General features: G+C 46.9%; 1 protein-coding gene across 1 annotated transcript in view; it reads left to right on the top strand.

Moving 5' to 3' along the window:
- The first annotated feature begins 14,521 nt into the window (after positions 1 to 14,521).
- The window catches only part of thoc3 (THO complex 3), a 22,876-nt gene continuing 21,406 nt past the window's right edge, over positions 14,522 to 15,991 (top strand). Inside the window, exon 1 of the mRNA XM_038795604.1 lies at positions 14,522 to 14,960. Coding sequence (XP_038651532.1) covers positions 14,709 to 14,960 — 252 coding nt within the window. The 5' untranslated portion in view covers positions 14,522 to 14,708. The remainder of the gene's footprint in view (positions 14,961 to 15,991) is intronic.

Genomic DNA, 15,991 nt, shown 5'->3' with positions numbered 1-15,991 from the left:
TGCTAGAGCTTCGTGATGGGGAAATCATGCCTGACAAATTTATCAGTATTCATTGAGGTGGTAATGAGCAAACTGCATAAAGTAGAACCAGTAGATATATACTTGAGTTTCCAAAAAGTGTTCGATAAGGTACCACACAAAAAGGCTACCTAATAAGATAACAGCCCATGGTGTTGGGGGTAGTATATTAGCATGGATAGAAGACAGAGAGTTGGGGGAAGAGGGACATTTTCAGGTTGGCAACCTGCAACTAGTGGAGTGCCACAGGGATCTGTGCTGAGGCCACAATTATTTACAATATATATTAATGGCTTGGACGAGGGAAGTGAGTGTACTATTGGCAAGTTTGCAGATGACACAAAAATAAGTGGGAAGGAAAAGTAAGGATGATACAAAGAGTCTTCAGAGGGATATCGACAGGTTATGTGAAAAAAACAGGTTGTTCATTTAAAACAGAGAAGAGGAGGAATTTCTTCTTTCACAGGGTAGTGAATCTATGGAATTCTTTACCGTCGATAGCTCGAGAGGCTAGGTTGTTAAGGATGTTTAATGCTGAGATAGATCATTTTTAATCAGTAAGGGAATTAAGGGTTATGAGGATAAGTGGAGTTGAGGATTATTTCAGGTCAGTCATGATCTCATTAAATGGGGGAGCAAATGCGATGGGCTGGCCACATTCTGCTCCTCGTCTTATGGTCCTCATCTGAGACCACTGCAGCAGAACCTCTTTGCAACCTTGCTCTCCCACTCATCCACTGTGACTCTCCACGTGAAGATCCTAAGACTATAAGACATAGGAGCAGAATTAGGCTACTCGGCCCATTGAGTCTGCTCCGCCATTCAATCATGGCTGATACATTTCTCATCCCCATTCTCCTGCCTTCTCCCCATTCCCCCTGATCTCCTTATTAATCAAGAACCTATCTATCTATGTCTTAGACACACTCAGTGATTTGCCCTCCACAGCCTTCTGTGGCAAAAAATTACAGATTCACCACCCTCTGGCTGAAGAAATCCCCCCTCATCTCAGTTTTAAAGGATCATCCCTTTAGGCTAAGAGGTGTCCTCTGGTTCTAGTTTTCCTACAAGTGGAAACATCTTCTCCACGTGCACTCTCCCCAGGCCTCACAGTATCCTGTAAGTTTCAATAAGATCCCACCTCATCCTTCTAAACTCCAATTAGTACAGATCCAGAGTCCTCAACCATTTCTCATACAACAAGCTCTTCATTTCAGGGATCATTCCTGTGAACCTCCTCTGGACCCTTTCCAAGGCCAGCACATCCATCCTTAGATATGGGGCTCAAAAGTGCTCACAATATTCCAAATGGGGTCTGACTAAAGCCTTATACAACCTCAGAAGTGCATCCCTGCTCTTGTATTCTGGCCCTCTTGACATGAATGCTAACATTGCATTTGCCTTCCTAACTGCCGACTGATTCTGCATGTTAACCTTAAGAGAATCTTGAACAAGGACTCCCAAGTCCCTTTGTGCTTCTGATTTCCTAAGCATTTTCCCATTTAGAAAATAGTCTATGCCTCCATTCCTCCTTCCAAAGTGCATAACCTCACACCTTTCCATGTTGTATTCCATCTGCCACTTCTTTGCCCACTCTCCTAGCCTGTCCAAGTCCTTCTACAGCCCCCCTGCTTCCTCAATATACCTGCCCCTCTACATATCTTTGTATCATCTGAAAACTTAGCAACAGTGTCTTTGGTTCTTTCTTCCAGATCGTTAATCTGTATTGTGAAAAGTTGTGGTCTAAGCACCAACCCATGAGGCACACCACTAGTCACGGACTGCCATCCTGAAAAAGACCCCTTTATCCCCACTCTCTGTCTTCTGCCAGTCAGCCAATCCTCTATCCATTCCAGGATCTTACCCTTAACACCATGGGCTCTTAAACTTATTTAACAGTCTCCTATGCGGCACCTTATCAAAGACCTTCTGGAAATCTAAATAAATCACGTCCACTGGTTCTCCTTTGTCTCACCTCCTTGTTACCTCCTCAAATAACTCTAACAGATTTGTCAGACATGACCTCCCATTGACGAAGCTGTGCTGAAGTCTTATTTTATCATGCACTTCCAAGTACTTTTGCAATCTCATTTTTAGTAATGGACTCTAAAATCTTAACAATGACTGAAGTCAGGCTAACCGGCCTATAATTTCCCATCTTCTGCCTCCCTCCCTTCTTAAACAGCGGTGTTACATTAGCCACTTTCCAGTCCTCTGGGACCCTCCTGCCTCCACAATCTCCTCAACTATCTCGTTTTGAACCTTGGGGTGAAGTCCATCCGGTCCAAGTGATTTATCCACCTTCAGACCTTTCAGTTTCCCTAGTTGCTCCTTAGCAATGTCCACTGCACTCAACTCTGCCCCCTGCTTCTCCTGGAGCTCTGGCATCCCACTGGTGTCTTCCACCATGAAGGCTGATGGAAAGTAACTATTTAGTTCCTCAGCCATTTCTTTGTTTCGTATTATTACATCTCCAGCCTCATTTTCCAGTGGTCCATTGTCTATTTTTGCCTCTCTCTTAAGTTTTTTATATTGAAAAAAATTCTTCCCATCTTCTTTCATATTACTAGCTAGCCGACACTCATATTTCATCTTCACCCCCCTTATTGCTTTTTTAGTTGCCCACTGTTTGCTTTTAAAGGCTTCCCTATCCTCTGGCTTCTCACTAATCCTCACCACTTTGAATGTTTTTTCTTTTGATTTTATGCTGTCCTTGACTTCCCTCATCTGCCATGGATGCCTCGTCCTCCCCTGAGCATGTTTCCTCCTCCATGGGATGAATTTGTTGTGCCCCCGTATATCCCACCAAAACCCCTGCCATTGCTGTTTAACTGTCTTCACTGGTTGGCTTCCTTTCCAATTACCTCTGCCCAGCTCCTCCCTCTTGTCTTTGTAGTTACCCTTATTTAATTGTAATACCGTTACATCTGATTCCAGCTTCTCCCTCTCAAACTGCAGGGTAAATTCTATCATATTGTGGTTACTGCTCCCTAAGAGTTCCCTCACCTTAAGTTCCCTAATCAAGTCTGCCTCATTACATATCAGCAAATCCAGAATTGCCTGTTCCCTATTAGGCTCTGTCACAAGCTGCTTCAAAAAAACCATCTCTTAGACATTCCACAAATTCCTTTCTTTGGGATCAACTACCAACCTAATGTCCCCTTCCTCCCATATGTTACGGCTGACCAGGCGGCACTTGTTAAAAGTAAAAATTATTTTCCTGCAGGCTTGCGGAACGTGTACTCCTGCCAATCATGGCAGATCAGAAGCCAGCATGAAAGCATCCACATCCCACTAATGGGATGCAGGTGAAGGCCTCACTGGAATTGTCCCGCCCTCATCTGATTTTCCGTGCCGCCAGTGGGCTATCATGCCAGACTGGAACAAGTCCTGACCAACATGGTGTGCACACGTCAGACTTACCTGCAAGAAGGCCTGGGGTAATTGGCGGAGATCAGAAGGATGATAGAGACCTCGAGTTACATTGGACCCTGGAACACGGGTGGTGCATCTACCATACAGATTTTCTATTTTCAGGAGCTTTCATGAGGTGGACTTTCTCCTATAATGGTGAGTACATTGGTGTTCAGGTGCCTTTTATTTTTTTACGACCCCAGACCAGACCCCAACAGTGGCTAGGATTCTGGACTGAAACTTCAATATTTTAGTTTATGTTAAGACTGTACAGAAAGAATAATTCACTCCAGAGTGAATGTATGAAAAAAAATAGGGCTTTGATATTTCTGAAACAAAACCTTTATTAGAAACACAATATTAAACTTTTAACTTCACACCTGAAAAAGAACAGCTTACAAAAACCCCTAAACACAACTATACAATATCCCATTAAACAACAGGAAAAACAAATACGGCTCTTAATCCACCTTAAAATTAGCAGGGCATAGAGTAATACTTGTGGTACAGAACAGATTCCTGCTCTTGTCAAAACCCCTTCAGAGTGGCTGAATATCTTCAAATCGCTGCTTCAACTTAGTTGTTTCGGCCTCTTCCTTGACTTCAGACAAGAATGTTTTGCTTTTAAAATATCATTACTCTTTCTTTCCCTATCCTACTGGGAAAGAAAACTGCCTTTTATCTATCGTCTAAAAACACAAGGTTTGCCAGATCAGACTTCACTTCCAAAAGCCTTTTCTCCACAGCTACTCAAAATATCTCTCTGCACGCCACCCAGCAATGACCTCATCTCCCCAAGTTTAAAAAAAACTCTGCAGGCTGCAGAGCCCTTTAAGTCCGCAGGGACTTTCCCAGACAAACCACTAGGCATTAGCCCAGACTGAAAACATATTTCTTGGTCAATTTCACCTGCTTTTCCGAAAGCAAAACAAAATACTTTTAAAATCCTGACCACGTCAAACAAACACATTCTAACCCAGACTTTTAACCCATAAATTGTTACAATATTTAGAAGCCAATATTCCTAAAATGTTCCAATTGTCACAAAATACATTGCCATCCACCCTTCCATGCTGCGCAAAATGTCGGGAAAGCTCTGACTGCTTAATTAATTTGGTCAGCATCTGCGATATGGCAGGAATTTCCATTTACCTCCGCAGCAGGATACACCATAATCTGAAATGGAATGGAAAATTACACCCGACATATTTCAAAAATTATAGCTGTAATCTTTTGTGAGTCAACAACATTCCTCCAAAGACTTCTTGCAAAGTGTTAAGTTTCAAAGAAGTTGCTTTGTAAGGTTTAAAAACATGTGTGTCAAAGAACAACAATAACATCTTACATTTATATTTCTAACATTTATATTCACAACATCAACACAACAATAATAGAGTTGGGTTTGTGGTTGCCGTTAGTAAATGTGACATAATGTTTGCTACTTATTAAAGATTACAGTAAAATATAAATACATATGAGCTTAAGCATGTTGCAGTCAGCAGTAAAAAATAGTTGCGATGTGACCAATCTGTTTTGGGTACTTTTATATGCTAAGCATCAGGGGGGAAAAATAACAGCTCGGAGAAAAATTGACCTCCAATACAAAAACAGAATATTGCGCTTGTAGGAACTCTGATAAGAAAAATTGATCTGGTGGTTATTGAACATAAGGATTCTGAAATGCTATACTTATGTATTGGTTCCATAGCTCAATTAATGATGTGATTGCCTTTCTTATGGTCTCAGCAAGCAATGATTAACCCATCAAATAAGAGAGAAATTTTCAAGGGGTTCCCACAGGTAAGAATAGTTGCATGCAAAGCTTTTGTAGTGATCTCTATATGTGTATGTACACAAGGGTTAATGTGTAATTAGTAGCACCACATGATCACTAGAGGGCCGGACCAACAGGGGTATAAAAGGCAACCACATTGGGCCTCTGGCTCTCTCGGGGGTGCACTGTGACCAGGGCAATAGCAGAGTAGTTCCGATGGATAGTGGAGTTATGTATAGTTACTGTAGTTAGATCTTGTTAACATTATCACTAGTATCAAAGTTAAAGTAAAGAACTCATGCAATTATTGTTATAGTTACTCAATAAACCTTTTGTTACTACTGGATGAGTTTGAGTCTTCTTCATCGAGATTCAGAAGACCTCCACACAGGTAACAAAACATGGTACCAGGCTTGTTGGTTTTAACAGAACAAGTTAGATTAGGTTAGACAAAAAGAGAAGAAAATTCAGACCAGATATTTGACTGTGGAAGACTTTGCAGCAAATGGATCCTCGACGACTAACTATGGAACTCATTGGACCTCTAGGGCAGCTGGAAACAACCGGTAATTTAAGTTATAACCGGAAAAGATTTGACCAGATATTCCAAATATTTATCGCAGCTAATGATTTAAGCACGGTCTCTGACGCAACGAAAATAGCACTACTACTCTCAATAGGAGGGCATGAAGCTAGAGAAATCTATAATTGCTTTAATTTCTTAGAAGATGAAGACAACACCAAAATAGAAGTACTACTCAAAAAAATTGATGAACACTGTCAAAGTCAGTCTGGAGAGATGCTGGAAAGATTCAACTCTTGTCATAAATGCCAGAGAAATGGCCGGCCCATCACTGATTTTATCACAAATCTCAAGTTAATACCACAAGTCTGTGATTATGCTGATTTCAGAGACACTATGCTAATGGGTCAATTAATTTCTGGACTGACGAAAATTTGAAGGAAGAACTTTCACACGATAAATATCTAACTCTAGAAACTGCTATACAAAAATGCCTTGCTTATGAACGAAAACAAAATAAATTTAGAGTATCCAATTCATTTTTTCCAATTAAGGGTCAATTTAGCGTGTTCAATCCACCAACCTTGCACATCTTTGGATTGTGGTGCCGAAACCCACGCAAACACAGGGAGAATGTGCAAATGCCACACGGACAGTGACCCAGAGCTGGGATCAAATCTGGGGCCTCGGCGCCGTGAGACTGCAGTGCTACCACTGCGCCACCGTGCAGCCCAACAAAATCAATACTGTGAGTCCTTACAAACACAGAATCAGTATCTAGAAAGTAAAATCAGTCAAAATGATGCAAACACTCACCACGAGTCAGAGGCGGGATCTTACTCCATGCAACAGCGTTTTTTGATTAGCAGCCATCTTGAGTGAGAGCGTTCCGGCCGGTACGCACATGCGCACTTCTCCAAAAGAAGGAAAGCGGCAAAATACACTCGAGAAGCCGTGCATGCGTAGTTGCGAAAAGAGCACACAGTAAAGGAAACTAGAATTGCGCATTCACAATCGATTCCTATGCATGACGTCAGAAGACCTGGACCACGCCCACTTATAAGGGAAATGCACGAAAATGAACAAAAAGACATTTAAAGCTGCAAAACCAAATTTTCTTACAACAAAAGACAGAACAATTCCCAAACTTACACCAGCAGTTAAAATAACCTCCGCTGCACCCTGGCACAAGCACTTTGCACCACCCAAATAAGAGAGCACAGTAATTTCTTCATTGAAGAATACTACTGAGAAGACAATTTCTCCATTGGACATAGAAAGAACAATGACAAATCCGAAACAAACAGAGATGATTTGTTCATTGAACAATACTACTCAGAAGATAATTTCTTCATTGGACATAGAAAGAACAATGACAAATCTGAAACAAAAAGAGATGATTTGTTCATTGAAGACTACTGCTCAGACATGGATGAGTTGTTGGGAATTGACGATCATTGCATCAGCAACACGGTTGAAACGCTCAACATGACTCTTCTCATGATAGATGAATCCAATACCATGATGCCATGGCAGATCGTTGATACATTGGATGACAGCGATACCCAAGAAGACAACGTCACACAGAGAGCACAGATCGACTCTGCAGCGAGAACACTGCACGACTCCACAGAGAGCGATGAAAGACTCCACAGAGAGAGCGATGAAAGACTCCACTGAGAGAGCGACACAAGACTCCACTGAGAGAGTGACGCAAGCCTCTACAGACAGCTCGGTGACACTCAAAAATGGAAGCAAGCAAACACTCCATAGCGAATGCCATGCATGAACAAGACTATGAAGGTCTATCCACCTTATCTGCACAACCAGCAGCAGACTATGAAAGTCTACCAAGCTCACGTGAACAACAAAAAGACTGTGACAGTCTTACCCAGCTTATTTGAGCCACCAGAACCCAGCTCATTTCACCAACAAGAAGACAGTCTACCCAGCTTATTTGAGCGATCAGAAGAAGACTATGAAAGTATACCCAGCTCATTTAACCAACAAGAGGACACTGAATGTCTACCCACTGTATGTGAGACAAGTGACAAAGAAATCACAATTCCCATACAGGATGTGCAGGATCACAGCAACATGGACAGATCTCAGCTCGTCTGCACAGAAGCACTCAACAATCAGAGGAGGGCTACTCATGAGTCCAGAGAGACCAAGTCAATTGAAATCTTGAATATTTTGACTCCAGAAGAGGAGCACCATGACCCACAACAAAATGAAATTGTGAAGATTTTGACTGCAGAAGAGGAGCACCAAGAAACCAAAGGTGATTCAAATGAACCAGAAATAACTCCAGAAGAGGAGCACCAAGCAATCAATGATGATTCAAGTGAACCAGAAATGACTCTAGAAGAGGAATACCAAGGAAGCAAAGAAGAGAAATAAAATCCACCACAAATGACTGATGTCACCAACATCAGTGCAACATCAGATCATTCTCAAGAAGAAACGCTCAATGTAACAGATACGACAAAGGACACTGACACCAATAACTGTGACAATGACTCAAATCATCCACACGGAACACTCATTGAGCGCAACAAGAACAACAAACACCACAAGACGCACAGCAGAAACAAGAACAACAGCAACAACAAAAACAACAAAGACAACAAGAGGCATAACAGAAACAACAAGCATGACAAGAAAAACATCAAGAACGACAACTAAAACAACAAACACAGAAACTACAGAAACACCAATGAAACAACGACCTGTACAACATGGTACAACTCTGCACATGAAGGACAACTAGACTACAAACATGTCGAGGCATGGCAAAGAATCTCACAAATTCACATCTGCTCCAGAACAAACAAGTACATCAGCTTTCAAGGCAGATGACACACTAGATCAATACCGCAAGCACAGGAAAAAGTCCAAGTCAGACGACAAAGGTGACATACAGAATCAATACCGCATGCACAAAAAAGAGTCCAGGTCAAACAATGGTGTAACACAGAATCACTACCACAAGTATAGAGGGAAAAAAAAGAAGTCTAAATCAGACAACAAAGTGATTCAACCATTCAAACACCTCATGATGACTTGATGGTCACTTAAACACAAGAACACTGATGACGTTCACAAAGAAATAACGACAGAACAGAAATACTTCAACAACAGAAGACAAAAACAACTTAACAAATTCATAACTTATGGACTCACAAATTTTTTAAAATTAAGATTGGACTCATAAATATTAGAACAAAGAACAAAGAAAATTACAGCACAGGCTTAATTGGCTTTGTATAATAATCAAGATCATCACAACTTGTACATAACATCATTTGTCTACCTATTTCGCGCAAGCGAAAAAATCTTCGAGGCTAAATGTATTCACATTTGATGGACTAACTCATTGATTTTATGTAATGCATTTGCAAACTGTATCCATTATGTCTGTTCAATTTTCTTTACAACATACAGAAAATATGTAACACAAAAAAGGAGGATGTAGTGATCGCTGTATGTACATAAGGGATTAATGTGTAATCAGATGCACCACATGATCACAAGAGGGCCAGATCAACAGGGGTATAAAAGGCAACCACATTGGGTCTCTGGCTGTCTTGGCGGTGCACTGTGACCAGGGCAATAGCAGAGTAGTTCAGATGGCTAGTAGTTACATCTTGTTAACCTTATCAGTAGTATCAAAGTTAAAGTAAAGAACTCATGCAATTATTGTTATAGTTACTCAATAAACCGTTTGTTACTACTGGATGAGTTTGAGTCTTCTTCATCGAGATTTAGAAGACCTCTTCATTAGCCAAGGATTGAGTAGCACATGTTACTTACCACACAGGTAATAAAACAGCTTTGTTCCTGGCATACCACAAAACCTACTTGCATAGATAGAGGACACACAGCTAAATCACGTTTTAATATTCACTGTTACTAACATTTATTAAAAAAACATTCAAGATTATATTTTATTCCGTGATCAATGAAAATATAGAATCATGATCAAATACTCTGCAGCATTCCCTCATGTGGTAAGGCCACTTGTGTACTCTGATTTTAAACACTCCACCATGGGTAGCTATGCCATCAGCTGCCAGATTCAAAGCTCTGGAATTCACTCCCTAAACCTCTCCACCTCACTCTTCCCCCATTAAAACCTACCTTTTCACGCAAGCTTTTGATCATCTATCCTAATATCTCCTTAGAAGGCTCGGTGTCTGATATGACCATCAATTCACACGACACGTGGTTGGAAGTGAACAGTGGTTTTAATAGTCTTACAATAGAGCCTGCCTGCGACGAGATGAACTGGCAGGCAGGCTCACGACTGCCAAGCATTATGCTTCCGTTAGTGGGAGGAGCCATGGGTGGAGCCATGGGCGGAGCCATGGGTGGAGCCCAGTACAAACTCCTCATCTCCCCCTATGGGCAGAGCCGCGCAACTTCTCATATACCGAGCTTACATAGACACAGTACATCATATATAATAACAGTGTGAATTACACGGACTGTGATTCACCACATTCACCCCATGTAAAAACATTGAGTCCAGCGGGGGTGATGTGTCTACAAAATCCAAATTACGAGTTACAAGTTACAATTTACAGGTTATAAATCACAAATTAAGTCGATCTGGCGGCCGAGTCGTCCTATGGGATCGACGAAGCACCGGGGTTGCAGCCTCTTCTGGTGGCTGGGCGGTGGCGGTCGGCGAGAGGACCATGGCGGACTCCGGGGGTGATTCGGTCAGAGCTTCGTACACGACTGGTTCGACTGGTGACGGGGAGCGCCGGAAACCCAAGGGCGCGGGGGTGCGGAGCACGGGCAGCGAAACGTGAGGCGTGGGGGGTGCCGGGAGTTGGGAGGGGTATAGTGCGAGGGGTATCTCAGCGGAGGTAGTGTCGGAGTTGGATCCTGCAGGCGCCAGGTCCCGGAGGGAAACAGTGTCCTGACGGCCGTCAGGGTACTCTATAAATGCCCACCTGCCCATTCCCCCTGGAGTTGTAGCTGGTAGTCCTGCTCGAGGCAATGCCCTTTTCGAGCAGGTACTGACGCAGCTAGTCGCTCATAAAGGACGAACCCCTGTCGCTGTGTACATAGCTGGGTAAACCAAACAGGGTGATGATGCTGTGCAGGGCCCTAATGACTGTGTGGGAGGTCATATTGGGGCACGGGATAGCAAAGTGAAAGCGAGAAAACTCGTTGATGACGTTCAGGAAGTACACATTCCTATTGGTCGAGGGGAGTGGCCCTTTGAAATCGATAGCGAGGCGTTCAAAGGGCCGGGAAGCCTTGACCAGGTGGGCCCTGTCTGGTCCATAGAAGTGCGGTTTGCACTCCGCACAGATCGGGCAGTCCATGGGGATGGCTTTTACCTCCTCAGTGGAGAAAGGCAGATTTAGGGCTTTGATGTAGTGGGCGAGCCGGGTGACCGAGGTTATTGTGGATAGCTTTCAGGCAGTCGTCTTGGGCGCTGGCGCACGTACCATGGGACAGGGCAATTGGGGGCTCGTTGAGCTTCCCCGGTCGGTACATAATGTCGTACTTGTAGGTGGAGAGTTCGATCCTCCACCGTAGGATCTTATCATTTTTGATTTTGCCCCTTTGTGAGTTGTCGAACATAAACCGATCTTTGGTCGATGATGAGGGTGAACCTTCTACCTGCGAGGTAGTGCCTCCAGTGGCGTATAGCTTCCACGATGGCTTGTGCTTCCTTTTTGACCGAGGAGTGTGGAAGTTCCGAAGCAGAGATGGTTCGGGAGAAGAAGGCGACTGATCTCCCTGCCTCGTTAAGTGTGGCTGCGAGGGCGACCTCTGAGGCATCGCTCTGTACCTGAAAGGGGACGGATTCATCCACGGCCCGTATGGCCGCTTTGGTGATGTCCTCCTTGACATGAGTGAAGGCCTGACGAGCCTCATCCGATAGAGGGAAGAGTGTGGCCTTAAATAGTGGGCGGGTTTGTCCGCATACTGAGGGACTCACTGGGCATAATAAGAGAAAAATCCCATGCACCTTTTGAGGGCCCTGGGACAATGAGGGAGAGGGAGTTCTAAGAGGGGGCGCATACGTCCGGGATGGGGCCCAGGACTCCGTTCTCCACAACATAGCCGAGGATGGCTAGTCTGGTCGTGCCGAAAACGCATTTCTCCGTCTTATACGTGAGGTTGAGCTTCAGGGCCATCTGGAGAAATCGATCGAGGTTAGCGTCGTGGTCCTGCTGGTCGTGGCCGCAGATGGTGACGTTATCCAGATACGGAAACGTGGCCTGCAGCCTGTACTGGTCCACCACTCGGTCTATTGCTCGTTGGAACACCGAGACCCCATTAGTGACGCCAAAGGGAACCCAGAGGAAGTGGAAGAGGCGGCCATCTGCCTCAAATGCCGTGAAGTGGTGGTCTTCCAGGCGGATTGGGAGCTGGTGGTATGCAGACTTTAGATCCACCGTGGACAAGACTTTATAATGGCCGATCTGATTCACCATGTCTGCAATTCTGGGGAGGGGATATGCGTCAAGGAGCGTGAACCGATTAATGGTCTGGCTATAGTCCACTACCATTCTGAATTTTTCCCCGGTCTTGCCGACCACCATCTGAGCTCTCCAGGGACTGTTACTGGCCTCTATGATCCCCTCACGTAGAAGCCTATGGACCTCGGTTCTGATAAACACCCTGTCCTGCAGGCTGTATCGCCTGCTGCGAGTGGCCACGGGTTTGCAGTCCGACGTGAGATTGGCAAAGAGTGGAGGGTGGTCGATTTTTAGTGTGGCGAGGCTGCAAATAGTGAGTGAGGGCAAGGGCCCACCGAAGCTGAGTGTGAGGCTTTTCAGGTTGCACTGGAAATCGAGTGGATATCCAGTAGGAGTGGGGCGCAGAGTTCAAGGAGCACGTACAGCTGGATGTTTGAGTAGCTGGTGCCCTGGATCGTTAGGTCGCAACGGTGCGCCCTTGGAGGTGAACAGAGTGGGAGCTCGAAGCGAGGGAGATAGTTTGCTGTGCAAGAAAAATAGGGAGCGAACAGCGTCTTACCAGTTCTGGGTGTACGAAGCTCTCGGTGCTCCCGGAGCCGAAGAGGCACGGTGTCCTCTATCTGTTGATTTGAACGGTCATCATTGAATTTTGGGGGTGTTTTGGTCCAGTGTCACTGCGCTGAGTTGCGGGTAGTCGTTGGCTCAATCAGCTGTGCTGGAGTGGCCCCGTAATGACTGCCCTCTGAGTTCGTATTCTTCTAGACGAATTTCTGAGTTGGAAGAAGATGGCCGCCCCCGTGGATCGCACGTGGCAGGTGGCAAGGAAGATGGCGCCCAAGATGGCAGCCCTCATGAGTCGCACGTGGCCGGCCACGTGGAGGGGGGTTGCCAAGATGGCGGCCCCCATGAGTCGCACGTGCCTTTTGGGGGCGGAGTCGGAGTACAGGCCACAGCATTTCGGGGTCTGTGGGCCTGTGGATTCTGGAAACGAGTGCTCAGGGCTGCGTGGGAGTTAGGAGAGGAGGCCTGCTTTGCCAGGCAGACCCGGGCATAGTGTCCTATGCGACTGCAGCTGCTGCAGGTCGTGTTACGGGCCAGGCAGTGCTGCCGTGGGTGCTGGGGCTGTCTGCAAAAATGGCACACTGGGGCTGCGTGATGGCTGGGTGGCCGCACGGCGCAGGCCTGGGGCAGTCGCTGGTCAGGGGCCCAGGATAGGGTCGCTTGGTCCGCGGAGAACGAGGTGAGGCTGCGGAATGAGACCTCCATAGTGGTAGCTAGTTCAACTGTGTCCTCTAAGTTCTAGGCCCCTTTTTCTAGCAACCGCTGGCGCACATAATTCGATCTGAGGCCTGCCACGTACACATCTCTAATGGCAAGTTCCATGTGCTGTTCAGCTGATACAGCCTGGTAATTACAGTCCCGAGCTAAAATCTTTAACTCCGGCAGGAATTCTTCCAACGACTCCGCGGGGCGCTGGGTCGTAAAAATATGGCGCGCGTAGACCTCAGTGATGGGTCTCATGTACATTCGATCTAGCATGGCTAGGGCCCCTGTATTCGAGTTGGTACTATTGAGTTGAGAAGATATCCGGTGGCTCACCCTTGCGTGCAGTAGACTGAGTTTCTGCTCCTCTGTAGTTTCAGCAGTACTTGATTCAGCCAGGTAGGCCTTGAAACATCTTAGCCAGTGCTGAAAGATTTCTCTTGCCTCTGCAGCCTGCAGGTCGAGTTCTAGTCGGTCAGGTTTGAGGGCTGATTCCATAGTTGTTTCTTCGATTTCTTGTATCCTAAGACTATTAAATTGATGTGACCATCAATTCACACGACACGTGGTTGGAAGCGAACAATGGTTTTAATAGTCTTACAACAGAGCCTGCCTGCGATTAGATGAACTGGCAGGCAGGCTCACGACTGCCAAGCTTTATACTTCCGGTTAGTGGGAGGAGCCATGGGCGGAGCCAAGGCTGGAGCCCAGTACAAACTCCTCATCTCCCCCTATGGGCAGAGCCGCACAACTGCTCGTATACCGAGCTTACATAGACACAATACATCATATATAAGTGTGAATTACACAGACTTTGATTCACAACAGTGTCAAGTGTTGTCTTATTGAGCTTCTGTGATGTGACCATGAGAATCATTTATTATGTTAAAGGAGCTATATAAATGCAGGTTGTTGTTGTTTTTGGCACCCTTTCCCAGTATTTGAAAAATAGATTCAATAACAGAGGAAAACGTAGAAACATTGTGAAATAGTCTTAAGTGCTCAACTGCCCCCTCCCCACCTAGTAAAAGAACTGCACGTGCGCAGGTTTGTGACGAATAGGAGGGATGCTATCCCTTTAAGGCAACAGCAAGCATGTGAAGGCATCTGACTATACCATTTCTCCATCCGGGATGCAATTAGTACGTCAACATTTCCAAAAATAGCACAGCAACGATTGTGTTCAGAAAAATCCTCAGAATTGAACGTATATTAAAAACAAGTGAAGCTATTCGTGGTGATTACTGGAGGCGGCCGGCTCTCTGTGATGTCCGTTAGCGGTAACCCTCCCCCTTCCTCCCCCCGAGCTGTGAAAGACGTGGTTCGGAGCGGCAAGATGGCGGCGGCCGGTTACCTGCTGGAATCTCAGGAACATTTCAAAAATAACGGCCGCACGAAGGAGTTCTCGGCCCACACGGCCAAGGTGCACTCGGTGGCCTGGAGCTGTGATGGCCGCAGACTCGCGTCCGGCTCATTCGACAAAACAGCCAGCGTGTTCGTGCTGGAGAAAGACCGGCTGGTGAGTGGCGGGAGAGGAAAACAAGACAAAGACATCTCCCTACACCCCCATCTCTCTCTCATCCCCCCCCCCCCCACTCCTCTCCGCATTCCCCCCCACTCCTCTCCGCATTCCCCCCCACTCCTCTCCGCATTCCCCCCCCCTCCTCTCCGCATTCCCCCCCTCCTCTCCGCATTCCCCCCCCCTCCTCTCCGCATTCCCCCCTCCTCTCCGCATTCCCCCCCTCCTCTCCGCATTCCCCCCACTCCTCTCCGCATTCCCCCCACTCCTCGCCGCATTCCCCCCACTCCTCTCCGCATTCCCCCCACTCCTCTCCGCATTCCCCCCACTCCTCTCCGCATTCCCCCCCTCCTCTCCGCATTCCCCCCCTCCTCTCCGCATTCCCCCCCTCCTCTCCGCATTCCCCCCCCTCCTCTCCGCATTCCCCCCCCTCCTCTCCGCATTCCCCCCCTCCTCTCCGCTTTCCCCCCCCTCCTCTCCGCATTTCCCCCCCCTCCTCTCCGCATTTCCCCCCCTCCTCTCCGCATTCCCCCCCCCTCTCCGCATTCCCCCCTCCTCTCCGCATTCCCCCCACTCCTCTCCGCATTCCCCCCCCTCCTCTCCGCATTCCCCCCCCTCCTCTCCGCATTCCCCCCTCCTCTCCGCATTCCCCCCCTCCTCTCCGCATTCCCCCCTCCTCTCCGCATTCCCCCCCTCCTCTCCGCATTCCCCCCTCCTCTCCGCATTCCCCCCTCCTCTCCGCATTCCCCCCCCTCCTCTCCGCCTTCCCCCCCTCCTCTCCGCATTCCCCCCCCTCCTCTCCGCATTCCCCCCCCTCCTCTCCGCATTTCCCCCCCTCCTCTCCGCATTTCCCCCCCCTCCTCTCCGCATTTCCCCCCCCCCTCTCCGCATTTCCCCCCCCTCTCTCCGCTTCCCCCCCTCCTCTCCGCGTTCCCCCCTCCTCTCCGCGTTCCCCCCTCCTCTCCGCGTTCCCCCCCTCCTCTCCGCGTTCCCCCCCCTCCTCTCCGCGTTCCCCCCTCCTCTCCGCGTTC

This window comes from Scyliorhinus canicula, chromosome 4 (assembly GCF_902713615.1).
Source record: "Scyliorhinus canicula chromosome 4, sScyCan1.1, whole genome shotgun sequence".
Classification (NCBI taxonomy): Eukaryota; Metazoa; Chordata; class Chondrichthyes; order Carcharhiniformes; family Scyliorhinidae; genus Scyliorhinus; species Scyliorhinus canicula.
This window is presented reverse-complemented; position numbering and strand designations above follow the sequence as displayed.